This window comes from Centropristis striata, chromosome 22, assembly GCF_030273125.1.
Source record: "Centropristis striata isolate RG_2023a ecotype Rhode Island chromosome 22, C.striata_1.0, whole genome shotgun sequence".
In the NCBI taxonomy this organism is placed as follows: Eukaryota; Metazoa; Chordata; class Actinopteri; order Perciformes; family Serranidae; genus Centropristis; species Centropristis striata.
This window is the reverse complement of record NC_081538.1, coordinates 25,454,605-25,464,419: the sequence shown is the minus strand read 5'-3', so window position 1 is coordinate 25,464,419 and position 9,815 is coordinate 25,454,605. Positions and strand designations below refer to the sequence as shown.

The following is a 9,815-nucleotide window of genomic DNA, read 5'->3' as shown; positions in this document are numbered from 1 at the left end:
TACCTGGACATCAGCACCTCAGACTCTTCTCTGTCCAACTGGGACTTCAACGGTGCTTTTAAAGCATTTGAATAAACTGCTCCCATATGATTCCTAGAGTATTATTTATAGCTTTTAGGACCAAACACTGTAATATGTTTGACACTGTCAGTGCCAACAACCTAATATTTGAGTGTATTGAATAGCTGTGCCAAAAAAAGAAAGTGTTTAAGCTGCCAAGGACCAATAAAGTATTGAAGTGACGAGTCCCAAAGGAAACCACTAAAAGCCAACGTGACCTCAGAGCTCGTACCAAAAATGTGTAGAGAATAAAGAACGATGTAACAATCTGTGTATTTTAATATATGACTGAACTTTTTTGATAGAAACATTTTATACGTACTTAAAAAGCCCAAAGAAATGAAACATTATGTGGACCAAAATGCATTTGTGATGGAAAATAATAAAATTTGATTTGAAATTAACGTTACTGAAGCTTTGGTGTTTTGTTTTATTTTATTTTTGTTGAATGGTTGATGGGTTTTTACTGTATGTTGTGTTCAGGATTTCATTATTCCGGCATTGATCAACACTTTAGTGATAATCTTTCTCTTGAGTGAATATAAGCCTGAACAACAGCGCCTCACAGAGGCAGAAAACAGCAACTACAGAATTTTTTTTTGATGTTTTCATGCTCTTATTCACAACTTTTTTTATTTTAGACATCTCAAAATATGGTGTGTTTTTATTTTACATGTGTCAACAGGCTATAATAAGACCATTTTGAGAGTATCAGGGATTTTTTTTTTTTTTTTTTCAGGAAAAAATTCTACATGCTATGGTTTCTTTGTGATTTCAGGAAAAGCCACCCTACTAAACGTCTCAACAACTAAACTATAATTAAACAATTTTTAGAGTATCGGCGCTTTTGAACATTTTGCAACCTTTACCAAAGGATTTCAACATGCTATAGTATGACTTTTTTTTTTTAATTTTGGACATCTTAAGTGGTGTTTGTTTGTGATTTTGGGAAAAGCAACCCTAACAGACATATCAACAGGCTATAATAAGACCATTTTGAGAGTATCAGGGCATTAAAATTTTTGACACCTTTTCCACAAAAATTTCGACATGCTATAGTATGATTTTTTCCCAAATTTTGGACATCTCAAAATATGGTGTTTTTTGGTTATTTTTGGAAAAGCCACCCTACTACATGTATCAACAGGCTATAATGAGACCATTTTGAGAGTATCGGAGCATTTAAAAAAGTTTAGATTTTTTTGCACGAAAAATTTCGACATGCTATTGTATGAGTTTTTCCCAAATTTTGGACATCTCGGAATGTGGTGGTTTTTTGTTATTCCGGGAAAAGCCACCCTACTTCACGTATCAACAGGCTATAATAAGACCATTTTGAGAGTATCAGGGAATTTAATTTTTTTAATTTTTGCAGGAAAAATTTCTATATGCTATAGTATGACTTATAGTATGACTATAGTATGACAAATTTTGGTGGGTTTTTTTGTCATTTCTGGAAAAGCCACCCTACAACATGTATCAACAGGACATAATAAAACCATTTTGAGAGTACAGGGGCATTTAAAAAATAATATTTTTTTTGGCAAAAAATTCAACATGCTATAGTATGACTTTTTTTGTCCAACTATGGACATCTCAAAATATGGTGTATTTTGGTTATTTTTGGAAAAGCCACCCTACTACATGTATCAACAGGCTATAATGAGACTATTTTGAGAGTATCGGAGCATTTAAAAAAGTTTTGATTTTTTTTGCACAAAAAATTTCTACATGCTATTGTATGACTTTTTTCCCAAATTTTGGACATCTCGGAATGTGGTGGTTTCTTGTTATTTTGGGAAAAGCAACCCTACTACGCAAATCAACAGACTGTATAAAGACCATTTTGAGAGTATGAGGGCATTTAAAAATTTCGACATGACTTGTGATTTTGGGAAAAGCCACCCTACTACATGTATCAACAGGCTATAATAAGACCACTTTGAGAGTATCGGGGCATTTAAAATTTTTTCGACTGAATCCCAAAAAATTTCAAAATGATATGACTTTTTTCTCAAATTTTGGACATCTCAAAATATGGTGTTTTTCTTCTTTGCACACCTAGACCACTACTTGTATCAACAAAGTATAATACGACCATTTCAAGCATTTCGGGGCGATTTACATTTTTGGAGATACTATATGACTCCTTTTAATAACATTTTGGACATTCCATGGTGTTTTTCTGTCATTTCTGGTTATATTATGATCTAATATGCATCAACAGTGTATAATTTACCATTTTAAGCAATAATGCATTTTAATATGTATATTGAGCTACCCAGCAGTACTTCTAAGTATTTTACTTTGCTTTTTTTTATGCGTCCAAATGGTAAGCACTCAATGGGAGGTCGATTTTTTTTACGTTGCATTAATAATATAAATCGATCAATTACATTTGAAATATTGAGGCCATGGTGAGCTGGGAGGCTCAGGCATTCAGAAACTAAAAATAGAAAGAGAAAAACACACACTGAACACAAAAGAACTGGACGTAAATCATAAGCGTAGTTTCACACCATTCTGTTTTATATGCATCTTTCATTATTTTCCGTCATATATGTATAAAACTCAACAAAAAGTCAGTGCTTTCATGTTGTATTGCACAAGTGAAATGAGCAGCAACAAAGTAGACACATCAACTTGAAAATGCCACACACATCGACAGTGTTCAATAATAAGTTAAATAGTTCTGACTTTGGTATAACGTGATAAAAGAGGCAATAAAGCTCACAATAATAAAACTGTACGTAGTATGACACAACTGGCCTACAGTTTGGAGGATGAAAGTGATTGATAATACAGTACTTTAACTATTGATCCACAGTAAAACGCTATGATTGTTGAGAAAACATCTTTTGTGCATTGCTGTATTCAGTTACCTGTGGTAACTTATTTTCCCTTCAGTGTTCATGTTGTTCCCTTTGTGCACACAAATAGTACGCACACATAAAACTTTTACGGCATTTCTTTCCCGTCTCGCTATTCAGCAGCTGTCTCCAGGTGGTCCTTCCTGTTGGTGAAGTAGCAGCGAGCGGCGGCGAGCACGGGGCCGGCCTCGGCCCGGCTCAGGGTCAGGGTGAAGCGGCTGACGCCCGTGTTTGGACACGGCGAGAACAGGTGGGACGCCTTCATCCCTGCAGGCAGAGAGCACTTCAAGTCCTCCACAAGGTGCCTGACGGCGACGCGGATGTAAGCGCCGTGGCTCACGATCAGAGCGTGGACCGCCACTCCCTGGAGGCCGTCGTCAGCCGAGCGGACAGGAGCGCCGTCTGAGGCGGCGGTGGTCCCGTTTGCAGCGTCTCCGGCTCCTGATGCTCCTGCAGAGGAAACGGCTCCCGACTGTCCGTGCTCGTCCCACATTTGTTTGAAGAGGACTTTGAGGAATTTTTTGAATCGCAGCCTCACCTGGGGACAAGGTGACAGAGACACAGAGCAGGTTTGAGAGAGTAAATCAACTCAGTCAGCTACTTTGCTTTCTTCATTTTCTACATTTAATTCTTTTGTCATTATATAAATATTCTGGAGATTCCCTGAGAGGAACTGCCCACTGGGGAGCTCCACTGAGAACTACTACATATCCCAAGGTTCATACACTTTTTGAGTGGTCAAATTCAAGCACTTTTCAATAACTTTCAAGGTCCATTTTCAAGCTTTTCCAGGACCTTACAACGGTTGTAAGTTGCATGTTTTAGATGGGTACTTACATGCTAAAAGGGGTAATTTCACTCAACCATACCAACAGCGATGGTTTTACACTTTTAACAACCAAAAGTACAGTTTGATAATCTCAATATTCAATGTATTATTTTTTTCATTGAACATGTGATTATCTACAGTCAGACTGCACGAGAAATACAGTAAGAATTTCAAGCATTTTCAAGCACTTTATCCAAAATCCAAGCACTTTATAAACCTTGAAAATACAACATTAAAATGTAAGCATTTTCAAGGATTTCAAGCATCCGTACGAACCCTGATATATCAACAGGCTCTGGTTTGATTTACATTTACATTTAGTCATTTAGCAGACGCTTTTAGTGCATCAATAAGTGCTAGTGACAATTCTTTAAGGAGTAAGGGTTTGATCCAGAAATCAGGATTAAGACACCCGAGTTCAGAATCATTTTTTACTTTCTAACAACCCATTTTCAAGATTTGGTCTGATAGTTTAAATCCAGTCAAATCACATCAGAAACACTGCATGCAATATTCAGCGTGCAATATTCAAAATGGCCACTAATCGGCGCCATTGCACAAGCAATAGTCTTCATGACCTTGGGTTTCAAAGTGACTGTTTTCAACTTTTTAAATGCTTCTGCACAGTAATTTTCCAAATGCTGCATCCTGTGACTCACCTGGTCTAAAGTCTCTCCTCCTGGAGGCGTGTAGTCCCGACATGCCTGGCCAGAAGCGTTGGCCATGTTCTTCAGATCCTCTTTTGGACGTCCTTCAGCAATGCCGAAACCCTGCAGGAACACCACAACCACAACTTAGACCTCAGAAAACTACATATAAAACCTTTAATATCTGGACAAAGAGTGCAGACGTCAGATCTTACCCGCTCTCTGAGTAACGGCTCCAGAAGCATCTCGGTGCCAGAACAGTGAGTGTTGTTCCTCAGAATTATTTCAGCTGTCCGTCAGAGGAAATGTAATCTGGAAATTACTGACTCAATACATTTATAAGGGCCAAAACAATCTGTCATGGACACACTTAAAAGTCATTAAAACACTCTGTCAGCGTCAGTGAGTCAAAAACCACAGAGACATGAATGTTCACACAACTATGTTCATATCTGGAAATCTGTTATATGCATCCTGTTTTTCTCTTTGGAGGAAACAATCAAGACATTTTACTGGTTTGACAGATTTATTCCTAATGAGAAATAAATAAGCTACAGCTATTCATGACTCAAAAGATTTCCAAATACACGTGTTTGTAGGCAGAAAAAAAAAGAGGTCTGACGCTCCAACTGTTGGACAATTTACAGGAAGTGTCAGCGCTCAGGTCCACTCATTGAAATACGTGCAAATTCAAAATTTCAACCCTAGAGAATATTGGAGGATATTACATACAGCCAGAATGTGTAAAAAAAACATACGGACCCGGGGGAGGGGGGTAATATTTTGAGAAAAAGGTTTACAAGATTAAAGTGTCAAATCTACGAGGAAAAAAATGTGCAGATTTATGAGATTTAAAGTGGTGAATCTGAGAAAAAAAAGTTGTTTTTTCCCCACTTTTTTCTCCTAAATCTGCAACTTTTTTTGCACAGATTTGACACTTTAAATCTCTTAAATCTGCAACTTTTTTTGCACAGATTTGACACTTTAAATCTCTTAAATCTGCAACTTTTTTCTTGTAGATTTACCACTTTAATCTAGTAGATTTGCAACTTTTTTCTTAAAAGAAAAATAATTTTTCATGGACACTACCACAGGGCAACATATAGGACCGTGCACGTAACCAGATATGATATAAACTGCAATTTTAAATATGTTAACAGTGCAGTAACTTAACATAATTCATGCTCAAATGCATGTATAACTGTATAAATAGGAATACAAAAGGTCTGAAGCAAATAACCACCAAGAACAGCAGACCAACATTAATTGCAAGAAGTAATTTTGTGCATTTTTACACTGCACTTTTAAGATTTAGTCCAGTTGCCCATCTCTGGGTTAAGGCTATGCATTTTCAGTGTAATGGACTAAGATGCTTTTAAAGTCTGTATTTCTGACATATGTAATGGTACAGGAGGAGGAAAACTATCACTCTGGAGATGACTTGAACTAAACTGCAATTTAAACCCATTTACTTCAATTCATCAAGTATCTTCTCTGTTTTTGGATTATTTTTTCACTGTGGAGGCTTCCAAGGAAAAACAAAGTGTTCTTCCAAGAATTCAGGGTGGGTAACATGCTGTGAATAGTGTTTATACAAATAGTCACTTTGAGGGTGAAGTAGTCATTTAACTTTCAACATCTTAACCAAGTGCTGTGGGATAATTTGCCTCCATGTAGAGGTCTGGAATCACTTAATCACAAATGTCAGCCTGTTGCACAATGGCTGCGTTAACAAAAACGATTCCAAGGAAATTTGACCAAACTACATGAAAGGTTTCACAAATATCACTACAATATACCCATTATAAGATCTCTAGGCTCGCATTATGTATGTAAATTTGATATGTTATTCTATTAGAAATAAAAACAATAAATAGTATGACTTTTTTCTCAAATTTTGGACATCTCAAAATATGGTGTTTTTTTTATTATTTCTGGAAAAGCCACCCTATTACATGTATCAGCAGTAGGGTGGTCAAAAGTATCGATACTAAAACGTTGTATCCTGATACGATACTCATATTCAAAAGTATCGATAGTTTATTGTAATATGTGTAAAGCATAGCCAAGGAAGGAACACTTAAGTTATTGTTATTTTTTTATCAAGCTTGCCTAATATTGTGCACAGCATACAACCTCAAAGTATTGTTCTAATTGTTATTGTTTATTGTATTTATTTACTTTTTGCACTACCTCAGACCTGAAGCTTGTTATCATAGTTGCAGTTTCTTTTTGCACAACTGTTTTTTATTATAAATATTTAACCTGTGGTTCTGTTAATTTTTACATGTTGCATTTTCTTGTTAATAAAAATATTCCTGTTAAATTTTGGGGTCTTTGTTTTTATCCTTGTGGTATCGAAAATGGTATCGAGTATCGAATATTTTCCTGAGTATCGGTATCGAGTTGAACATTTTAGTATCGTGACAACCCTAATTGAAAGGGTTTCACAATACAAATATCTGGGAGTCTGACTAGATCAAAAACTCACGTTCAAATTCATGCTGACACACTTACAAGTAAATTAAAACAAAAAATTGGATACTTGGGCCTGTCTTTTTATCAGTTCTGGATTATGCTGATGTTATCTATAGACTTCTGCCTCCACTCTCACCTCAGTGGACTCTGTTTATCAGTCTGCACTCCCATTCATCACTGGTGACAGTTACTCCACCCATCATTGACTCCTATACAACAAGGTGGGATGGGACCTTTATCTGTGAGACGAGACATGCACTGGTTCCTCTTCATTTATAAAGTCTTGATAGGCGACATACCACCATACCTCAGCACCTTATTAAACTGGTCACATAGTAATTATCCAACACGCTCTAGTGATTAATGCTTAATGCTCAGTGTTCCCCGGACTAATACTGAATTTGGAAAAACTGCTTTCAGTTTTTCTGCTGCATCTACCTGGAACATCTTACAACATTCACTAAAACTCAACACAATTATAACTATGGGCCAGTTTAAATCTATGATAAACAATAACTCTGCCTTTTTAATGTTTTTGCATGTGTTTTGTCTGTACTGTTTCGTATTTTCTCTGTACTCTGTTTTGTGTTTTCTCTGTACTCTCAACATCATTGCAAATGAGGGGTTGCCCTCATTGATTCCTCGAGAAAATAAATAAAGGATAAATGAAAAATGAAAATGTATTCAATGCGGTAGGAGAGCATCAGGCGAGGCGTGGCGTGTCAACCAGGTTATTCCAGACTCAAATACCTCAGCAGCTCTAGTATCAGACTGAGCTCCTTTAATAGCTACAGTAGTTTATAGCAGACATGCATTTGTTGAGGGATTATCTTTGACATGGGATGGTCTCAAAGAAAAGTGCCGAAGTTCATTGTAATAAAGAAACACGTCACCCAGTATGACAATGTGGCTCAAACCTATTTAGTCACTGTGTGTGTAGCAAGAAGGGAAGAGATTTTTCTTTCACTGTCACCTAATCTCTGTGTGTGATATCCAGATGGTAGACCACTTGTTTTGTTTTGACCTAGTAGATTAAAAATGAATGGGTCCGTCTTACCTGCACGGCTCGTTGTAGGTTACTGACAAACACGTTGTTGAATGTGATGTCTTTGAGATAAAGCCCCACGGCCTCGGCCTGCTGAGCACCTGTTTCTGACAAGGTAGTGTCCACACCTTGACCTAAAGAAAGAAAGAAAGAAAGAAAGAAAGGGTTTTCAGTGTCTTCATTTGTGTTTTGGTTGATCGCAATGCAGAGATGCATGCTAGTGACTAAACAAAAATTTACATTTTATATGGTTAACATTGCATTCATTTGTATAAACGTAATTTCAATTTCAACATTTTTTTTGGGTGGATAACTTGTTTATTTTCATTTCTGCTTCTTTGTATCATCTATTATAATAATGATGTAATTACTGTTAATATTCTATGTAAAATATGTTTTAATTTTAAAAACATATTTTATTCATGATTTGTAAGTTGTTTAAAATGTGTACATTTGTTAGTAATATCTTTATTGAATAAATTGAAATAAAATAATAACTTTGAAATTTGCTTTATCAAATGTTCAGATATATGCAAATTAGCGCATATTAAATGAGGTCACGTGTCATGAGCATACCTGAACATGAAATTTCAGAAAACTTGTAATGCAAAAAAATATTGTCTTACTGTAAATATCAAACTGGGGAAGTTTCATGGAGATATCTTTATTTTAAAAAAACTGCCCTATTAACCTGTAGTGTCCCCTTTATTACGTACCTTGCAGCAGCTTATCCCTGTTGTACTGAGTCTCCCCACTGTGTGGAAAAACACCAGTGACATTGAATTAGGTTAAACATATTCAACATGTGAAATGATAATAACTTTGTGTTGAAATATACAGCAAGTTATTTAGCTCCAGCTTAGTTAAGAAGACTGAACCACGTTAGTAAATGTTGGCGAAGTTACACGACGTTAACTCTTGTTTCGGCACACAATCAGCCGCCATGCTTAATTAACGCACTAACTGGACAAACTGTTAATGAACAACACTGTCACATTATCGATTAAGTCACATTCAAGTCCTCTGACATCATAAAAGAAAGATTAAACCTGAAAATAGTCACTTACTGTCGCACGAGCGTTAAGCTGAATGTAAACATCTTCCACGGCTGTGCTTGTGCTACTTCCTGGTTAGTTCAGCCGCAATTACGTGACGTGTCTCCAACGTCATCACGCAAATGCTATCGCATTGCAGAGATGCGTAATACATTGTTTACATTTAACAAAAAATAAATAAAACATTTTTTTTTACATTTTATGTGGTAAACATTGCATTAATTTATATCATTTTTGCTTCTTTGTATTTTTATTATAATTATATGATGGTAATTATTGTGATTTCATGTAAAATATTTTATTTTTCTAAATATTCCATGATTTTTAAGTTGTTGAAAAATGTATACATTGCTTTATTGAATGATTATTATTGCACCCATTCTTTGTAAAGAATTTCTATATTTATACGTTTGCTATTTATATGATTTTTTATGATTATAGCAATATAGTATATAATTTTTTTTAAATATATATTTTTATTCATAATTTAAGTTGTTTATTTTAAATTGTTGTGCAAATTGCTAGAAGAGTTATATTCTATTCAATGTTTTAAACATTGTTCCTTATGTGCTGGCCCAATTAATTTATGTCCTAGTTTTAGAATATCTATATATATTTAAAAAAATAAAATAAAATTTGAAATACATTCAAAAATAACATTGTCATTAACATTATGTTTAACTGTCAACAATGCCCTTCACATAGAGTGGTATTTAAAACTTGGACAAATTCTAGTTAAGAAAAAAATTAAATCAACTAGTGCACTTCAAGTCTTAAAATGTTTAGTAGAAATATAGACAATATTTGTTTGACAAATAAAAACTAATACAA

The 9,815-nt window shown here is 35.3% G+C and overlaps 2 protein-coding genes across 2 annotated transcripts in view; one reads left to right on the top strand and one right to left on the bottom strand.

The window, feature by feature from the left end:
* LOC131960950 (laminin subunit beta-1-like) overlaps positions 1-464 on the top strand; it is a 42,942-nt gene extending 42,478 nt beyond the window's left edge. Inside the window, exon 33 of the mRNA XM_059326215.1 lies at positions 1-464. This exon is cut by the window's left edge and continues 193 nt beyond it. The gene's annotated coding sequence lies outside the window, so the exon portion shown is untranslated.
* Positions 465-2,568: 2,104 nt separating this feature from the next.
* Positions 2,569-9,063, bottom strand: tigarb (TP53 induced glycolysis regulatory phosphatase b). The gene is made up of 6 exons (XM_059326047.1): positions 8,997-9,063; positions 8,646-8,683; positions 7,943-8,063; positions 4,622-4,700; positions 4,419-4,529; positions 2,569-3,468 (listed from the first exon to the last, which is right to left on the bottom strand). Exons 1-6 carry the CDS (start codon positions 9,026-9,028, stop codon positions 3,043-3,045), a joined length of 807 nt encoding a protein of 268 aa, XP_059182030.1. The 5' UTR covers positions 9,029-9,063; the 3' UTR covers positions 2,569-3,042.
* Positions 9,064-9,815: the final 752 nt, after the last annotated feature.

Coding starts and splice junctions, on each gene's coding strand:
- tigarb (XM_059326047.1), bottom strand. CDS start 9,028: ATGTTTACATTCAGCTTAACGCTCGTGCGACA. Junction 8,684..8,996: donor AGCTTAACGCTCGTGCGACA/GTAAGTGACTAT, acceptor TTTTCCACACAG/TGGGGAGACTCAGTACAACA. Junction 3,469..4,418: donor GAGGAGAGACTTTAGACCAG/GTGAGTCACAGG, acceptor CCTTGTCCCCAG/GTGAGGCTGCGATTCAAAAA.